General features: G+C 50.1%; 2 protein-coding genes across 7 annotated transcripts in view; both read left to right on the forward strand.

The window, feature by feature from the left end:
* The window catches only part of CRYBB1 (crystallin beta B1), a 13,292-nt gene extending 8,716 nt beyond the window's left edge, over positions 1-4,576 (forward strand). For all 5 annotated transcript variants that reach the window (XM_027124416.1, XM_027124418.1, XM_027124419.1 and 2 more), the window contains 2 exons: positions 2,171-2,313; positions 4,236-4,576. In XM_027124416.1, coding sequence (XP_026980217.1) covers positions 2,171-2,313; positions 4,236-4,419 — 327 coding nt within the window. In that variant the 3' untranslated portion in view covers positions 4,420-4,576. The remainder of the gene's footprint in view (positions 1-2,170; positions 2,314-4,235) is intronic.
* Positions 4,577-11,196: 6,620 nt separating this feature from the next.
* The window catches only part of TPST2 (tyrosylprotein sulfotransferase 2), a 56,235-nt gene continuing 47,113 nt past the window's right edge, over positions 11,197-20,318 (forward strand). The window contains exon 1 of one of the 2 annotated variants that reach the window (XM_027124437.1): positions 11,197-11,266. The gene's annotated coding sequence lies outside the window, so the exon portion shown is untranslated. The remainder of the gene's footprint in view (positions 11,267-20,318) is intronic. The other variant, XM_027124438.1, reaches the window with a different exon arrangement.

Raw genomic sequence — 20,318 nt, forward strand, 5'->3', positions numbered from 1 at the left:
CTTGCGGTACGCGGGCCTCTCACTGTTGTGGCCTCTCCCGTTGCGGAGCACAGGCTCCGGACATGCAGGCTCAGCGGCCATGGCTCACGGGCCCAGCCGCTCCGCGGCACGTGGGATCCTCCCGGACCGGGGCACGAACCCGCGTCCCCTGCATCGGCAGGCGGACTCTCAACCACTGCGCCACCGGGGAAGCCCCATGAAGAGTTTTCATGCATGTCCTTTTGAGGCTATCATGTGCGCACAGCCAGCTGTTTTGGCATCACCAAACGTACCTTAATGCATTATCCATTCCGATCATTCCTAGTGTTTTTCTCAAATTGAGGCTGAATTATCAGCCTTAATAATGGACTCTTTGTAAGAATTCGTAGAAATCTCTCCGTCAATGGTCCTTATAAGGCGGTCTATGTCAACGGACCTTGTTTGGAAGAGCCATCAGCTAGGGCATTTCCAGTAGCTTCTAGAACCTTATCAGCCTTAATAATGGACTCTTTGTAAGAATTCGTAGAAATCTCTCCGTCAATGGTCCTTATAAGGCGGTCTATGTCAACGGACCTTGTTTGGAAGAGCGATCAGCTAGGGCATTTCCAGTAGCTTCTAGAACCTTGCTGTCCAATATAATAGCCATATATGGGTATTAAACACTTGAATCTTGGCTAGTCTGAATGGAGGTGTGCAACAGACATGCCAGGCTTTGAATACATAGTAAAAAAGGAGAATAAGAATGTAAAATACCTCATTAATATTGCCATGTTGGCTACATATTGAAATCATCATAATTTAGACACATTTTCTTAAATAAAATATATTATTAGAAAAAAATCCCCGAGGGGGAGGGAAAAATGAGGAGCTTGGGATGAACACATGCACACTTCTGCATATAAGATAGATGACTGACGGGGACCTACTGTATAGCACAGGGAACTCTACCCAATATTCTGTGATAACCTATATGAGAAAAGAATCTAAAAAAGAGTGAATATATGTATGTATAACTGAATACCTGAAATTAACACAACATTGTAAATCAGCTATACTCTAATAAAAGTAAAATTTTAAAACAAAGAAAAAATTCCCAATGCCTGGACCCCACCCCAGACCAATTAAGTCCACATCTCTGGGGCTAAGTCACAGGCACTGATATCTTTTCATGCCTCCTAGGTAGTCTCTGGGTAGCCAGGGCTGAGAGCCACTGGTCTAATTCCTCCTCTGTATCCCTGCCACCATCCTAACGTGGCCCATCTTCTCTCATACCTGAGTGGCTCCAACTCCCTGCCAGCTGGTTCCCTGACTCCTTTCCAGCCCTCTCTCCTGGGAAGTTAGAGGGATCTCTATCTCAACCATCTTCCACCTACAGTCATTCATTCAACCACAAACACATTGATGTGTTTCTGCCAGGCTGTGTCATAGGCTCTGGGTGTGCAGCTGTGCTTTGGACAGGTAAGGTCCCTGCCCTCGTGGGAGGTATCTACTGAAAACCTCATCACAAAAGTGAATCTGTAATGGCAAACAACTGTTGCACGTGCTGCACGGGGGCCATGCAGTGTGCTAGGAGAGGGGAAGAGGAAACCGGAGCTCTGATGTTGGGGAAGAGGGGGTGGGAGTGGTCAGGGGTGATCAGGAGAGACAGCTTGCAAAGGATGGGAACTGAGTCAGCCATTTGAACAGTCTCCCAGGGAACAGGCAGGGCAGAGTTCCTGGAATGAAGATGGAGTGGGTGGGACCAAGGAACTAAAATAGGGCCACTGTGGCTGCAGCAGAGGGAGTGGAAGGGAACAGGGTGCAAGATGGGATGGGAAGAATGAAATGCTTCTCTGGAAGGTTCTACCCTTCGCTGGCTGTGTGACATTGATCAAGAACCTTGACTTATCTGAGCCTCTGCATCCCTGATCATCATAATAAAAATAATAAATTTGCTTGGAGCACTTGGTGTATGTATGCCAGACATCGTGCTAAGTGCTCTGTATGGATTAACTCCAGGAAGTAGAGGCTGACACTCCCTTTTCCCAGATGAGGAGGGCGCTTTGAGGCTGGACAACTGCAATCCTGGGCGAGTCCCATGGTGGCCTGAGCAGACTCCGCTCTCTCTTTCCACACCCAGAAGGCCCTGCGAAGTCACTTCTCTTTGCCCCATTCATACTTCACAGCCCTGACCCAGTCTCTCCTTCCCCAGGACGCCCAGGCGCACAAGCTCTGCCTGTTTGAAGGTGCCAACTTCAAGGGCAACACCATGGAGATTCAGGAGGACGATGTGCCCAGTCTCTGGGTCTACGGCTTCTGTGACCGCGTGGGCAGCGTGAAGGTCGCCAGCGGAACGTAAGAATCCCTCCTGTGGGCCCTCATCCCCTGCTTCAAGCTCAGACAGATTCGGACGCCGTTTCCCTTACAGGATGTGACATCAGACATACAGGAAAGGCCCCGGCTCCTCCTAAATTCTCTCTGTGCCAGTGGCTGGGATTCCACAAAGAGAGTTTCATCCCTCTGGGGAGTGGAGTCATTTGTTGACGAACTACATGTCAATGTAAACAGACCTAGCAAGTTGTTCTAAAAAGTGGGAAGATGGAGCGAATAGGGGCTTCTAACTCTGTATTTGGGTTGGAGGAATAATTAAGTGCAAGGGGCAGAGTTGACGTGAGTAGACGAGTCTGGATGTGTCTAGGGAAATGGAATATTCAGGGAAATTGTAGCCTCTAGGGACATGAGTAGAATGACATCTGAGAGGTGAGACTGTGTAATGAAAGGTCCTTAACCCCATCACTGATGCACTGTGGCACCTGGGTGAGCCACATGCCCTCTCTGTGACTCAGTGTTGCCATCTATACAATGGGCTCAGCAGACTCCTTATTCCGAAGGACTTCTGCTCTGAGCTCTCAGGATTTGAAGCTTTCAAAACAGAGCCCCATGTCCCCATGTCCATGAGAACACAGGGAAGGGCCGGATACCCGAAGGAGGTCACTTTATCGATGCCCCTGCCTCCAAACAACCATGCCAGACACCCCTGGTCTCCTCTAGGCAAATGTAAGGTGTCTACCTCTCCACCCCAGACTCTTTCTGAGCTCCTGTAACACCGTCAGGGCTCTGACCTTTTTCTTGCTATTTTCTCCTTCCCTGAAACCCAGTATCCCTGCATTCAAGCAATCTGAAATTTACTAAACATTGCCTGTGAGCCAGGCTCTGTGCTCAGCACACTGGGGGAGGCAGAGATGAAGAAGGGCCAGTTCCTGCCTTCAGGGGCCTTACTCAGTCTAGCAGGGAGATGTCAGTACACCTGTGAGATGATGTCCGACAATAATAGGTAAGAGATGGTCCCCACAGGAGGTCAGAGGAGGAAGGAAGGTTTCTGGGACCGGGGTATGTGTGCTGGAGTGGAGGGTGGGTCCGAGACTTATCTGGCAAGGCTGGAACTTAAATCAGACTTTGAAAGATGGGCAGGGGCTCTGGGAGAGGCCTGGAAAAACCCTCCCTGCAGAGGCAAGGACAGAATTAGAAATCAATCATGGATAATAACTGGTATTAATTGCTTACTGTGGACCAAGCACTGCACTAACTACCTTCAATGAATAGTTATTGAGTCTTTACAACACACCAATGAGGCAGGTATGTCATCACGCCCACTTCATAGATAGCAAGCTGGTGTTCTGATAAGTCATCTACCTAGTAAATGGCAGAGCTAGGATTTGAACCGATCATATCCGATACCAGAATGTGTGATCCCAACCGCTACACGCAAATTCACTTTCATACAAAGGAAACCATTTTTTGAAACAAAGCTCCCCCTTCTTATCTGCCTCATTGCTAACCAGTCCCCAAGCCCTATCTTCACTACCTTTAATCCTGTTCTCTGAGCTCTGGGTCACCACTTTCAGTGGGATGTGTATTAATCTCCCTACCATGTACATGTAACCCACTTAGTAAGTAATTTAGATGCATTTTCCCATTTGGCCCCCAAACACCCTAATAAACCAGCTCCCATGACCATCCCCACTTTCTAGAGGAGAAAACTGAGATCTGTCAGAGAGGTGAGATCACTGGCCAAAGCCAGCAGGAAGCCAGCAGGAAGGGGCAAAGCCAGGACAGAGGAGGCCCCGGTGAACCCAAGTCCAAACCCTCACAGGTGAGGGATGGAGAGCAGACTGGAGGGATGGATGGATGGATGGAGAACTGACTGGTCAAGGTGGGGGTCCAAGTGCCAGGTAGTGAGGCTAGCCATCTCCATGCTGTCCTTGCTTTCCTACCAGCTGGGTCGGCTATCAGTATCCTGGCTACCGCGGGTACCAGTACCTCCTGGAGCCTGGTGACTTCCGGCACTGGAATGAGTGGGGAGCCTTCCAGCCACAGATGCAGGCTGTGCGCCGCCTGCGTGACAGACAGTGGCACCGTGAAGGCTGCTTCCCCGTGCTGGCCGCTGAGCCCCCCAAGTGAGTCTACACACCACTCTTCTCTCGTGACCCACCCTTCCGGAGGCTCATCTTCCCCATGCAAATAAAAGTTCCTGAAGCCAAAATGTCTCCTGGGTCTGTGAACAGATGGATGCCTCAAGGTCCCCTGTCATTGCTGGCATGTGACTTCCTCTGTCTTGATAATTATAATAATAATCAAAACAGTGAGCACTGCTAAGTTCTTTACATTCTCTTAGTGTATCTTTTGGACTACTCTAGGAGGCCAGTATTATATAATTATTCCTATTTAAAAAGTGAGGACATTGAGGCTCAGAGAGGGAAAGTGACTTGCCCAAGGTCACACAGGTGTCAAGTCAAAATCTGAACCCAGGCAGTCTGGTTCCAGAGCCAGGCTCTTAAACAAATCTGTGTTTTCAAATTCTACTCCTTCAGGTACCACTCTCCTGATTTTTGCCTTCTCTGCTTACCACCTGTTTTGTTAGTTACTTAATATATTTATTTAAATAAATAATATTGTGTGCTTAAATGCACTGACTTGTAAGTAAAATTTGATAACACTACAGGATGTGGAAAACAGGCATCATATGGTATAGATAGAAAGCAGTCATATAAGTAAATACAATTTAAAAAGGCCAAGTATTGAATTCTCAGCAGACACCACCGCTTGCTGAAGGTTTTAGCCTGAATCCCGCTTGCTCTTTGACAAAATGGGTGATTAGCAAGCGTCAGAGAGAGGTCTGAAAGACACGCTTGCCCAAACTGACATGTTTCTCCCTGATTTAATCAAAGAAGAGTAAAAAGAGGCTTATTTCCTTGTATCTGATTTAGTGTTATTTAATCCTGGGTCCAAGTTCCACCTAGAATCATCTCTCCTGCTACAAATGGCACATGCCCTGCTCTGGAAATCTCCATCAGGCAGTATTGACTCCTGAGTCAACAAGTAGCATTGATTGATGTTATTAACCATTAATCTATGCAGAAAGCCTAGGGGAGCTGTTGCCATGGATACCTTCCTGGAGGAGGGGATATTTGAAGGGGGTCTTGAAGGATGGACTAGGAGCTTGCCTGGTGGCGAATGAGGGAGATGACATCCCAGGCAGAGCAAACAGTATGGTCCCTGCTACCCCATATGGCACCTTTGTGCAAATGATAAAAAGATGCTACTTCCTCAGGACATTTGACGGCCATCTGCCAGAAAGTATTGGAATAAATCTGTGATGTCTACGATGTCATTATGGTACCCTTGTGCAGTGCCCAACCTGCACAGCTGTACTCGGCAGCCGTGGAGCAACATGCGCAAAGGCACAGAGGCTGAGAGAGCTTGTGGTGGGTCCAAGCTTATTAAGGTGGGAGGAGTAGTTTGGTGGTTGTGTGGATGGATGTCAGGGGTGGGAAGGGAATGCTAAGTGTGGCAGAAGAGGAAGCCGGAAAGAAAAGTGGGGTCTCATGACACCCCGCTCCGTGGTTTTGCTGAGCTTCAAAGTTGAAGCACCACCTCCGATCTTACCTTCTGAGACATGCATTTTCCATCTTCTTCCCACCCTAGTTCTCCCAACATCCACTCTCCAGTTTGACCAGCATCTTGTGTTAGAAGACAGGCTGTCTTGTCTTGGACCAGAAGATAGGATTCCTGGGTAGGAATCAGGAGATAGGGGTGTCAGCCCTGCTCTACTGCTAGAAGCTACCAAGTGTTGGGCAAATCACTTCCACTCCCGGGGACTTATTCTTCTCATCTGTAAAATGACAGCTCCAATGTCCATCCAGCCTCAAGATTCTGATGCTGGGATTCTATGGTTCCAAAGTTCTGTGATTCTCCAAGATTCTGTAATTTATGTCTAAGTGTCCACTATTCTCTGATTCTGGTGTCAGGCTACATAGATTCCCATCCTCGATTCCTAAGGTGTGTGAGGGCAGCTCTAAAATTCTACTGTGGGGGAATCACACAAAACCAACTTTCACATTTCTTCAATGCTAAGACTTCATCGATGGCAAGATGCCCCATGATTTTATGATTTGAGAAAGAAAAAGAGAATTACTATCCATTCAAATATAACACAGCTGCTTTCTGATCACTTAGAATTTTTATTTCGTCCTTAATGAAAGAACTATTTTAAACTTATTTAGACATAACTTTTTCAGTGTGTGAATCTTGTGAGTCCTATAAAAGAAAAACACAATAGGGGACTTCCCTGGTGGTCCAGTGGTTAAGAATCTGCCTTCCAAAGCAGGGGACGCGGGTTCGATCCCTGGTCTGGGAAGTAAGATCCCACGTGCCGCAGGGCCTGCACGCCACAACTTCTGAGCCCACGTGTCACAACTACAAAGCCCACGCACTCTGGAGCCCGTGCGCCACAACGAAGAGCCCATGCGCCACAACTAAGACCCAATGCAGCCATAAATAAATAAATAAATATTTAAAAAAAGAAAAACACAATAGACATCCATCAATGAAGTGAGTCCTTAAGTTTTTTGCATTCATAGTCTAGACCTTCCAGATTGCTTTCAACTCAAAGCTGTTGATGTCCTTATTTTCTCACAGGTGTTATATAAAAAATATGCACATTAGCATTGCTGAAACAATATACACACTTGGCAAAACAAACCAACATAACTTGGAAGAAAATAACAAAGCAATTATTTTATATTTAATTTGTTTTATCCATACATTTATGTAACTTTTGCTACTGAATTTATGAATAAATAAAACACGGTAATAGAAAACAGAGAACAAATAAAAATTACAAGCAAAAATAAGTAACAAAGATAAAAAGAAACAAGTAAAAGAAAAGAACATCTAAAAGGGCCAGGAGTGTGACATGAGAGTTATAAGCCTATTGTTCCTTCCGTGGGTCCTGGTTCCAAAACGTCTCTTGAAATGTGAGCATCTCCCCACCTGGAACAGAATTTCAGAGCTTAAATATGTCACATATTTGCCTCAAAACAGAAACTTTCAGTTTCGACTTCATCAGGTGCTCAGCAGAAGTGATGATGGGTACGATGCTGGAGGATAGCAGTAGAGCTGGACTTGATTGGGTGGCCGTGGTGCCCACAGCCTTCTCGGGGGCTTCTCAGTGCTGTTTTGATTCTGCATGAGTTTTGCTGTAAACGCTGGCTTCAGGATGCAATGCCTGGGCAAGCTGGGACGTCACCATGTTTCCATGCTAGATCTCAGCTCATGAATCTTTGAGTCTCAGGCCTTTGGGAAAATAAAGCACCTTGGTTATGGAACATCATCTCGCACCCACAGTGACCGGAGGCAGCCCACAGCCTTTTGGGCATAGAGACATGGACACAAAGTCAGCGATGTGTGTGCAAGAGCAGGATGGGGACGGAAGGACCACCTGAGGCGTGATCCCTTTTGTGCCAGCGCTAGATGGTGATGGATACACAGCAACTGAGTTTTGGAAAGAGGGCATGGTGCCAGGGTGCCCTGAGGAGGTTCTAGAGAGATGAGCATATTTTTAGGGCCATGTTGCCATGACAGCCAGTCATCTGGATCAAGAACCCAAGATCAGGGTACTTTATGAAGCCTGGGTACCCAACTAGGAAGGATAACCCCACATCCTTCCAGCAAGAGGAGGGAACCTGCCCCTCTATCCTAGCTTCCTGCCTGCTGCTGGACCACCTCCTTCCCCCACTGTCCTGAGTTTGCATCTCAGCTCTGACATTTACTAGCTCTTGCCCTTGGTCGAGCCCAGTTACCTGATGGAGCCTCTGTTTCCTCATCTGTAAAACAGGAGTAATGGTAATAAAATCTTGGAGGTTGTTGGAAGGAGTAAATGATTAGCTTGAATGTAATTCTTATAAGGTGCTTAGAGCATAGCAAGCATCTGAATCATCATCGTCATCATCTTCTTGAATGTCAAGAGATGGAAAGGGGTTTACAATCCACGTGATTGATTGATTGATTGATTTAGCCATACCGTGCAGCATGCAGGATCTTAGTTCCCTGACCAGGGATCGAACTTGTGCCCCCTGCATTGAGAGCTCAGAGTCTTAACAACTGGACCACTAGGAAGTCCCAGAATCCACATGCTTTATGCTACATTTATTCTTCCTGCTTTCGATGAATATTGACTGAGGGGCTCCCATATGCCAGGCTTTGTCTAGAAGCTGGGGAGACAGGTTGGGGAAGAGAGAAGAGGCCCCTGACCCAGTTGTTCACAGGCTGGAGGAGCAAACAGTAATGAGCTCGTTCATCTGCCTTCAACGTCACATCAATTTCCCCGGCTGCCTGGTCCAGTGCCTGTCTCATCAGGACATTTGCCAGGGGTGGGGAGGTGGGGTTAGGCTTCCTCAAGGCGGGGACAGCCAGCTTGAGACCTGAGGGGGTTCGCTGAGTTGGGGTGCTGAGAGGAGAGGCGCAACCTAGAAACCAGGCGATCATTCTGGTCCCCTTCTTTAGCGCTGCCGCTGAGATCTGCCAGTTCTGTCTTCCAGACATCTCTGGAGCCAGAACACATCCCTATGTCCCCAGCCCCACCTGGGTTGACCAGCTTCCCCCGGAGAATTTTAACAGCCTCCAAACCAGTCTCCCTGCCTGTCCTCTTCTGCACAATAGCCAGAGGATCTCTGCAGAAAGCAAAGCTGGCACGTCCTTCCCCCGCTGAACGCCTTCCATATCTCTCCACCTCTGCAAGATAAAGTCCTGACTCCTTCTAGCCCACAAAGCCCCGCAGCATCAGCCCCCGCAGACCCCCGCAACCTCCTCTCACCCGCCCCACATCCTGTCCACTCTGCACTTCATGCAGGGCCCCTTGACAAAGGTCCTTCCTGCCAGACCTTTGCACCTGCGGGGCCCTGTGATTAGCACAATCTCCTATGAACCCTCAGCCGTGCTTCAGGCCTCAGTGTAAACACCCCCGGCCTCCCTCCTTGGACCAGGTTGATCACCCTGTTCCCAACTCCACCATGCTTGTTGGAGGGTCCAGATTACCCCAACTGGATGCAGGACCCTAGACCTCCTGTTACCTGCTGGCTCCCAACACCCAGCACAGGGAGCTCAGGAAATGCATGTTGCTAGAATGTTCTTAAACACATGCCCCATTCAGACCTCTTCCTTTGATCTCCATTTCTCCACCCAGAAAGGGACATTATAAAACATCCAGCAGGGCTACCCCATAGTGAGTCATACAAAGCCTGTGATATGTGCACAATAAACACTATATAACATTATTCCGTTGTTTCCAGGCCAGTAGCAGCTGGCTCCATGGAAGCAGGCGGTTTCATTTTGTCAGTTCCAGCACTTTGTACAGGGCAGGTACTATTTATTAGACATATAAATGAATGAATTAATGAGCTATGAATAAACACATGGTTGGCCATGGACAAAATACTTCATATCTGTATGTCATCTTTTCCTTATCTGTAAGATGGGGATGATAATAGACCTCTCACAAGGTTATTAAAGGTTTAAGTGTGTAAATATAGAGTGCTTAGAGCAATGCCTAAATAGTATGTAATTATATAGATATACTATAAAGGTAATTATATATATATATGCATTTGCTGTTATGGTGGTAACTACTATAGAAATTTATTTTATTTTTTGTTTTAATTTTTTTAAATTAATTTATTTTTGGCTGTGTTGGGTCTTCGTTGCTGCGCGCGGCATTTCTCTAGTTGCGGCGAGCAGAGGCTACTCTTTGTTGTGGTGCGCAGGCTTCTCATTGCGGTGGCTTCTCTTGTGTGGAGCACGGTGGCTTCTCTTGTTGTAAAGCACGGGCTCTAGGCGCGTGGGCTCAGTAGTTGTGGCTCGCGGGCTCTAGAGCACAGCCTCAGTAGTTGTGGCACATGGGCTTAGTTGCTCCGTGGCATGTGGGATCTTCCGGGACCAGGGCTCGAACCCGTTTCCCCTGCGTTGGCAGGCGGATTCTTAACCACTGCGCCACCAGGGAAGTCCTAGAAATTTATTTTAAATAGGTAATATATACAAATGGTAAAAAAAAAAAAAAAAAAAAATTCAAAAAGAACAAAGGTTCACAGTGAGAAGTAAGCCTTCATCCTTTCCTCCCCTTCCTTCAGGTATTCAATGCATATGCATATGATGCATAGATAGATCTATTATCTTCCCAGTTTTACAGACGGAGAAACAGAGGCACAGAGAGGTTGGACCGAGTTGAGCTCTACCAGCCTGGAGTTTTATTTTATTCTTATCTAACAGGGTTTCTCAACCCTGCACTACTGACATTTTAGGCTGGATGGCTTTTGGTTGGCAGGGTGGAGGGCTGTCCTGATCATTGTACGATGTTTAGCAGCATCCCAGGCCTCTATCCACTAGATTCCAGTAGAAACGTATCCCCTCCAACCCCCCAGTTGTGACAACCCAAAATGTCTTCAGACATTGCCAAATGTCTCCCTGGGAGGTTGGTGGCCCGCAGGGCGAAATCACACCCTCCTTGAGAACCAGTGATGTATATGAATTGTATGATAGCCCTTCCCAGTTTTCCTTTTGTTTCCTACAGACAGTAGCATTAAAACTCTCTGCTCAGGGTCTAGTTTTCTTCTTTTACACCACTTCTTGGCGATCATTCCACTCCCCTGCTTGTAGACAGAGGGAACTTCTCTTAAGCAGAGTAGTAGCAGGGGGTGGGGAAAGCGATGAGCTGCCCGCCCTGTGGGTAAGCCGGCCGGCCGACCAGAGTTTCCGGGGCGGGCAGTCAGCTGCCATGGACGCCCCGCCCCACAGCGCGGTCTGGAGGCGGGACGGGGGGCGCGGGGAGCGGCCGTGGGCGGACCTGGGGGCGGGACCACGTCTCGGACCGCCCCCGTGCGACGTCACGGCGCCATGGTCCCGCCTCCCCCGGCCGGGGCGGCTGGCGAGCGCTGAGTCGCTGGGCGCGCGGGGCTGCCGCGCCGTGCCTCTCGTGGTAGGTGTCTCCGGGGCAGCGAGGGGGGGGCCTGGGCTGCAGCTCCCGGCAGGGGGCCGCCTGCGGGTCGGCCTCGGGCGGCGGGGAGCCCTCGGCCCTCGCAGCTTCTCCCCGGGCCCGGCGCAGCTGCTCGGGTTCCGCGGCTGGGTGCTGGTAGGGAGGCGGCGCGGGCGGGCGGGAGGTTCGCGGATTCTCACCCGCCCGGCGCTGCGAGCGCTTTCCCCCGGGTGCGGCGGACACCCGGCCCCCGTGACCGCGATTCTCGCTTCGGACCTTGCGCGGGGGAGACGCTCAGCGTGCGTGTGTTTTGGGGGGGAGGCGGCGTGTCTCCGCTGTCTGAGCCCCGGACCCCTCCCCGGCGCGCCCCACACGCGGGCGCCTGGACGCGCGGGGGACGCGTTGAAGTTAACTTGCAGCTGCTGTGGAGTTACGAGGCGTATCTAAAGTGAAGGGGTTGGGGGTAGGAAATCGCTGCCTGGGGAGGGGGGCGCCGAGAGCATGGGATAGGGGCAGCCCTGGTGAACTTGGGGGTCACCCGCAAGGAGGGGGGGCGGAATTTGACCAGAGGATCCCACCGCCCAGTAACCTCCCCTTCTCAGTGTGCACAGCTGAACGGGAGATGCCTTGTGAAGCTGGGACGTGAGTGGCAGCAAGGGAAAGGGGGCTTGGTCACCAAGGTTGGGCACGCCTGACCTGGCAAAGCCTGTTATTATTATGTGGGACAGAGGTCGAGGTCTGGCTTTTCCACTCAAAGGCTGGTCCCCTCGGGAGGAAGGGTGGGAACCATCCGATTGAGTGCAGTAGTTAGAAGGGCTGATCACCTTGTCTACTTCCCCTTTTACAGACGGGGAAACTGAGGCTCAGAGAGGTCTTGTGCCCACGGCCCTAGGTCCAACAGCTAGGATGTGGCAGAGCTGAAACTCACCCTTATGTGGCAGAGCTGAAACTCACCCTTAGGACCCCTGACTTTATGCGTCTTATAGAGGTGTTGGGGCAGGAGGGCTGGTAAACTCCTACTCATCCTTCAGAAGCCTCCTTGGGCAGCACCTCCTCCTGGAAGCCTTCCCTGGCACTCCCCAGGCATTGTTGGGTGCTTCGTGTTTTGAATCCCACAGATGTATCTGGCCCTTTCCCTCACTTATTAACCTCTTTGCAGGTCTGTCCCCCATTCTGGGCTGTGGGCACCTCTCCCCATATCCCATCTCAAATCCCTTCATTCAGCTGCGTGTCTAGATGGTTAGGCCAAGCTTCTGTGTTTGGACAAATTTTGGTGTGACTCACTCTGGTTTAGTAGTGATGTGGCCTGGGCGAGTCATTCCCCCTCACTCAGCCTCAGTTTCCATGACTGTGAAATCGGGTTTATTGTGTCATTTATAAATGAACCGTTTTAACTCTTCGAATCCCAATTGTATAATATTGATACTATTATTTACTTAATATATATATCACCTTTTTTAAAATCTCATGTAATTTTTTTATAGTAGCCTTATTGCGATGTAACTCATATGCCTTACAGTTCACCCTTTTAAAGTATTTAATTTAGTGGTTTTTAGGATTTTCAGAGTTGTGCAACCGTCACCACTGTCTAATTTTAGAACATTTTCATCACCCAAAAGGAAACCCTGGGCCCATCAGTGGTCACTCCCAGTCCCCCCACCCCCCCACCCCAGCCCCTGGCAACCACTAATCTACTTTCCACCTCTGTGGATTTGCCTGTGCTGGACATTTCCTATAAATGGAATCATGCACTACGGCCTTTTGTGATTGGTGCTCTTCATTTAGAATGTTTCCAGCGTTTGTCCCTATGCTAGTATGCAGTACTTCATTACTATTTTATTTCAGCATTTCATTCTTTTTAGTGGCTGAATAATATTCCATTGTATGGTTATACCACATTTTATTTATCAGTTGTTGGGCATTTGGGTTGTTGCCACTTACGGGGCTGTTAAGAGTAGTGCTGCTGTGAGCATTCGTGTACAAGTCATTGTGTGGCGTATGTTTTCAGTTCTCTGGGGTACAGCCCTAGGAGTGGAATTGGGGGGTCATATGATAATTCTGTGTTCCACCTTTTGAGGAACTGCTAAAACATTTTCCAAAGCAGCTTCACCATTTTATAATCCCAGCAGCAGCAGATGAGGGTTGGGGTATAATCTTAAACAAATTTAGTCTTCAGCAGTCCTAATCTTTGAAATCACTGGCTTTGATGTGCTAGTTAGAAATTAACGTACATGAAATTAACGTACATGAAACTAACACACATGAAATTAAACTCCTCCTTAGCAGAGTAACTGGGAATGCCTCTGGAACCATCAGTTAGGGAAACAGATCAAGCCTGTGGGCCTCTTAGCTGAGGTACGTGTGCACTGTGTCCCTTCTGTTCCTGAGCGGGACCAGAGGAGGCCATGAGGAACCCAGGGGCTCACAGTGGCCAACCCAGGACCCAGCACAGGATCTGGTGGTGCCTTTAGGGACCTCTGCATGGGATGAAGGTAAAGCGGGGGCGGGGACAGCTCAGACCTTCCCACACCAGGTCAGCGGGGGTCCTTTGACAGCTGAGGCTCCATGTGGAGGCCAGGGAGACCCTTGGTGGGTTTCCTAGACTGCAGCCCTAAGGGAAGGCCTGTCCCTTGGCTCGGAAGTGGGGTCTGGTCCTGCCTGTGTTCCACCCGCTACACTATGCTCATTCTGAAGGTGACCTCCTCTGGTGGCCATGTGGTTCCCTTAGATATACCCTAAGTGAGCCACTGCTTATTTCCAGAGCTGCCACCCCTAGGCCTGAGGACAGCAGTCCTGAGCGACAGATGCCCCACCCGTGACACGCTGGACACACACACACCCCCGTCCCTCCTCTCGGGTGTCGTCCCCCCACCTGGGACGCCCACCTCTTCCCACATGCTCTTTGCCTTCCATGAGGCCAGGCTGCAGGGAAGATCCTTGGTCAGAGGGTGGCAGCATCACAGGATAACAAAGGGGCTTGAAGGTCATCGTTCTTCACGAGGTTCAACCTATAACCTGCTGGTTCGGGAACTTCAACCAGCCTTGGGCTCTGCGTTCCCGGGTCCCAGCCACCGGCCTCCTCCCACCTGGGCAGCTGCCCTTTGGGAGGGCTGTGGAGACCAGGCCTTCTGGTGGCCGTGTCCAGCCCCTCCTGCTTTATTCACTGTGCATACTTTCACTCTCTTGGCCTTTTAAAGTCCCGATTTCCTGTGCACGAAGAAGGCAGCCTGGGGAAACGGAAACAGGGTTGAGGAGGCTAGTCAAGGGGCTGCCCCTTGCTGGGCCTCAGTGTACCCTGCTGGGGAATGGGCATGGACTGAATGCAGTACCACTTTGGGAATCATAAAGTGTTCAGATGCTTTATCGACGTGACTCTGTGGATCAATTTGTAGCAGGAGTGGCAGGTCAGAAGTGGCTGGTATTGACGACTTGAAAGCCCGGGTGTGGCCTGTGTGGCTTTGATTTGCCCTGTGGCGGCGTGGAAGCTTCTCTGGGTAGCTGGCTCCTGGCCTCCCCACTTAACGCCCGTTCCTACTGCCTGCAAAGCCCCTTGCTCTCTGCAGACACATCCACCCTGAATGGGGCTGCTCCAGAGAAGGTTCTGGGATGCCTGCCCCTTCCCATGCCCCTGCTTGGGTCTCCTCCACCCTGGGCTGCTGCGGCCCGAGGACGATTTGTGGGAATGATTCATTCAGAGCAGCCCGAGAGCTGGGCCAAAAATTGCAGGGAAGGACCGAAGAGGGCAGTGCCCACGTGCCCTGGGGGACATCTGGGGCTGCCGCCTGGAGAAGCTGCTTGTTATCCTGCATGCTCAGAAGGTGGGCAGCAAGGGCAGGGCAGCTGCCCTGGCTGCCAAGTGAATTTTGCATCAACCAGACTTTTGACCCACGTGGCTGTAGCCAGAAGGTGGGCAGGTGGCCAGAAAGTGGGCTTGGGTGATAGCATCCTCCAGGGCTCAGGCCTGTGTTAGAATCCGGCCAGTCCACTTAGGGGCAATGGGTCTGGGTTCCCTAGCTGCCTTCCTATGCCTCAGTTTTCTCATCTGCAGAATAGAAGCGCAAATGGGACCTACCTCCTGCAGTTGTTGACGGGAGGGATTGGGGATAAAGTATTGCGGTTGGCCAAAATATTCGTTCGGGTTTTTCCGTAACATTTTTTTTTCTTAATTTTATTTTATTTATTTATTTTTATTTTTGGCTGCATTGGGTCTTCATTGCTGCACACAGGCTTTCTCTAGTTGTGGCGAGCGGGGGCTACTCTTCATTGCGGTGCGCAGGCTTCTCATTGCGGTGGCTTCTCGTGTTGCGGAGCTTGGGCTGTAGGCGCACAGGCTTCAGTAGCTGTGGCACTCAGGCTCCGTAGTTGTGGCTCGCGGACTCTATAGCGCAGGCTCAGTAATTGTGGTGCACGGACTTAGTTGCTCTGCGGCATGTGGGATCTTCCCGGACCAGGGCTTGAACCCATGTCCCCTGCATTGGCAGGCGGATTCTTAACCAATGCGCTACCAGGGAAGTCCCTTTCCGTAACATCTTATGGAAAAACTCAAACGAACTTTTTCGCCAACCTAATACCTACCCTTCTATCGGGCAAAATGCAAGGCCCCAAGGTTAGACAGGATCTTCGGAGACACTTGAACGTGTCCCTTTGTGAGCCTCGGCTTCCCCATCTGTCCAGAGGCAATAATTATAAATAAAATGTCAACAGGGCTTACTGGGTGCCAGGCAATGTTCTAGGTACTTTATATACTTGAACTCATTTAATTCTCCCAGCAGCCCTCTGAGATGTATACGCTGAGGCACAGAGAGGTGAAGTAATTTGCATAAGGTCACCCAGCTAGGAAGTGGGAGAGACAGGGTTTGAATCCAGAGTCTACACTCTTAATTTTCATCTTACCCCCTTCTTGATACCCTGTCTCAATGCCTAGCACACAGAAAACGCTCAGAAAATGTCAGTTGCTATTATTACATTATTATAGAATTATTCTTACATATTATATGATTGTAAAATTATGTTATTAATAATTGTTCATCCCTTTTCCTGCCTCTTTGCCCACATTCTTTCCTGGACGGACAGAACAAGCAGGGTTCTTGGCTTGTGAAGACTAGATTCCTACCCCCCTCCCCAATGTCCCCCCACTCCCCCCACTCTCATGAGCAGTTGGGGGCTGGACAAGAGCTTGGAGGCAACTGAGTCCCAGCTGTGCTTCCACATTGCTGTGTGACATTGGGCAAGGTGCTTCCCCTCTCTGAGACTCAGTTTCCCCACCTGTGGAATGGGCAGGTAGGGCTGTAGCAAGCTGCTAGTCAATGGCTTTGCCCTGCAGGTTGGTTTTTGTGTAGCTCCCACAGTGCTGTATTTTATTTTATTTTAATTAATTTTTATTGGACTGTAGTTGCTTTACAATGTTGTGTTAGCTTCTGCTGAACAGCGAAATGAATCAGCCATACATATACACATATCCCCTCCATTTAGGACACTACCAGTGCATTAAGTAGAGTTCCGGGTGCTATACAGTATGTTCCCATCAGTTGTCTATTTTATACATAGTATCAATAATGTATATGTGTCAATCCCAATCTAGTGCTGTACTTTTTTTTTTTTTTTTTTTGCGGTACGCGGGCCTCTCACTGTTGTGGCCTCTCCCGTTGCAGAGCACAGGCTCCGGACGCGCAGGCCCAGCGGCCATGGCTCGCGGGCCTAGCGCTCCGCGGCATGTGGGATCTTCCCGGACCGGGGCACGAACCCGCGTCCCCTGCATTGGCAGGCGGATTCCCAACCACTGCACCACCAGGGAAGCCCCTAGTGCTGTATTTTAAAACGAGAAAACATTCAAATATTTTTAGAGAATAATTCCAGTGTCTCACTTCTTATGGAAACTCAAGAGCTTGGGCCAAACTAGAGTGGCTTGAAGCTGGCGTATCGATGGCCTGGGCTGTCCTGGTCGCTCCCCACGGTCCCCTGGCCCCGAGAGCCCCCTGGCCCAGTGCACGCCTTCAGGGCTCTGAGGACACCAGGGACCTGCCTGGGTGTCACTTGAACAAGCAGATCCGTTGCTTTAAAAAATAATATAGGGCGTCCCTGGTGGTGCAGTGGTTAAGAATCTGCCTGCCAATGCAGGGGACACAGGTTCGAGCCCTGGTCCGGGAAGATCCCACATGCCGCAGAGCAGCTAAGCCCGTGCGCCACAACTACTGAGCCTGCGCTCTAGAGCCTGTGAGCCACAACTACTGAAGCCCACGCACTACAGCTACTAAAGCCTGAGCGCCCTAGAGCCCATGCTCCGCAACAAGAGAAGCCACCGCGATGAGAAGCGCACACACCGCAATGAAGGGTAGCCGCTGCTCACCGCAACTAGAGAAAGCCCACGCGCAGCAACAAAGACCCAACACAGCCAAAATGATTAATTAATTATTTAAAAAAGAAAGTTAAAAAAAATTGATATATTTTTTGAACCACTGGTTTTGATGTTCTCCAAGAGTCTTTCCAGCTCTGCTTTTCTAGGTTATTGGAGGCTGTCTGAGGCCTCTGATACCTCTTCTGCCACTGTAAACCCTCAAGGCTTTTAACACATCCTTGTCCCCATCCCACACTCCCCGGGTGAGGAGCCCCTGTCTCTGGGCCCCAGGGTCCCGCCTTACCTGGTCCAGGTCCCTGCTTAACCCACAGAGCTATTTGGGGCCAGCCGAGGTCCCTGTGCCATGAGCACTGGCGGGTGTGTGTCTGTGTACCAGCGCATCCACACCAGCTGCACAGCTGCTGGGACACCATCCCATACCCTCTCCCTGTCCTCACAGGGTACCAGGGAGACATTTTTGTTATTGACAACTCCATTTCCTGGAAACTGAGACTCGAGTCACTTTCCCGAGGTCACACAGGCCTGAAGTGACAACACCGGGATTCGAACCCAGATCTGCCCAACTCCACTGGCTGCCCGAGCGAGTCATCCATCCATCCCATCACTGCACGGAGAGCCGCGGAGTGATGTCTGCAGTAATTGGCGTGTCCCCTGCACCTGGCCCTGGGCCTGGGTCGTACTGGGCACTCAGTAACTTGCTGAATAGGGACATGCTACAGGTTCTCAGCTAGAGGCTGGGTGCAGGATTCAGGAAGCCACCAGCTCCCACTTTTTCCGCAGTGCACCTTCTGGTGGAGGCAGCAAACAAGAAAAAGGGTAAATCACATCTCTGACCCGAGGTGCTGAGCTGGGAAATTGGGGACCACACCTCTCAAACTTCTAAACACTTTCACGAATCCCGTAGAGCTCTTGCCAAAGTGTAGATTCTGATTGAGTCGGGTGGGGACAGGGCCTATGACTGCCTTTCTTGCCAGCTCCTAGCAGGCTCCAGTGCTGCTTGTCTAAAGACCACACTTGGAGCAGTGACAGCCTATATCAGAGGTCAGGAAACTACAGCCCCTGGGCCAAATCCGGCCCATTTGCTTGTTTGTGTAAGTAAAGTTTTATTGGAACACAGTCACGCTTTTACTTACATTTTGTCTCTGGCTGCTTCCATGCTACAACAGCAGAGTAGAGTAGTTCCAACAGAGACCCTGTGGCCCACAGGACTGAAAATACAATTATTGGGCCATTTACAGAAAGTCTGGCAGTCTCAATCTACTCATCTCTTGGGTTCCTTCAAGTAATAATATTTTGTGATTTGGTGAGTAGAAGGTGGTAATAAAAAGAATGATTGCAGTTAACATTTGAGGACCTCCAGGGTCCTTAGCTCTTTATGGGTAGTTCACTGCTGTATCCATTTTATAGGTGAGAAAACTGAGGTTCATAGGGATTGGGTCGCTGGCCCAGAGACTGGGGGGCCAGGAGCTGGGTGAGGCCGGTTGGAACCAGGTCAGCTCATTCTTTTTACATGAGAGCTTCTGCCTGGACATTTTTTACGGAGCACAGAGAAGCTTTTGTTTTGATTTCAACCCATCCAGGGGTGCTCAGATACCTTCATTTCTTTATTTGTCCTTCCATTGAGTCAACAAATACCCTCGCAGCCCATACTGGGAGTTGGGGGCCTTGCTGAGTCCTGAGAAGATGTGGGGGATGCCTAGCCCTTCGCCTTGCGGTGCAGGAGGCCATGCAGGCTGCTAAGCACTTTGAGGGACATTGACACAAGAATGGGAGGCAGTCAGGGAAGGCTTCCTGGAGGAGGCGGTATAAATTTACCAATAGGAGTTAGCTGGGTAGAGGAAGGCAGGAAAGGTTTTCTAGGGGAAGGGAACCACAGCCACAAAACTGTGGGCTTTGTAGGTTAGAGTTCACGGCACTGAGATTTTAGTATGTTTGCCTGTGTATGTTGGGGGTGGGAGGGTGTTAAAATTGGCCAGGTCAGAGAACCTGGATTTTACCCTGGAGAATGAAAAAGAGTTTTCCTCTCCAAGTCCCCCTCTACCCTCTGATGACTCCCTGGACAGTCTTCACTAGGTGCTACCTCGATGTTTCTCTCCAGAGTCCTGTGGATTAACAAAGAGCAGACCCCCACTGGGCCCCCCGGGGGTCCTTGGGCAGGCGGCAGTCTCCAGCTAGAAGGCAGAAGGATCGCTTCCTTTGCGTGTGTTTTTGCAGTTACTTTTTAATTAGAGCGTGTTTTTAATTTAAGCTGGGGAGTAGAGTTTCCTTTGAAAATGTTTTAACGATATTGAATCCATCTAACAAAAAAAGTAGGTGAGAGTAAAGGGGGTTCTGGCTGTAGCCAGCGTCATGAATGAAGGTGGTCTTCAGCAGGTGGGAATTTGGGGAGCCCTGTGGCAGGAGGGGGCCAGACCAGCAGCAGCCTTCCTCTTAATATTCTGCTCTTTCTCTGAAGCCGCAGGGGCCTTGACCTGGGGTGGGGGTGGGGAAGGACTCCGTTAGCCATGGTGGTGCAGGCGCGGGTCCTGGTTCTCGCTGGGCAGCTGGGGTTCCTGTTCCAGGCTACTCCCTCTCCGCGTCTTGCTCCTCCTCCACGCCCTGTGTCTGTCTTCGTCTCTGTTTTTGTTGCTCCCTGTCTGTCTCTCCGATCCCTGTCTCCCTCTTGTTTACGTCTCTCCCCTGACTGTCTCCCCTGTCTCT

This window comes from Aethalodelphis obliquidens, unplaced genomic scaffold (genome assembly GCF_003676395.1).
Source record: "Aethalodelphis obliquidens isolate GAN/ISIS:26980383/991018 unplaced genomic scaffold, ASM367639v1 scaffold28, whole genome shotgun sequence".
NCBI classification, from domain to species: domain Eukaryota; kingdom Metazoa; phylum Chordata; class Mammalia; order Artiodactyla; family Delphinidae; genus Aethalodelphis; species Aethalodelphis obliquidens.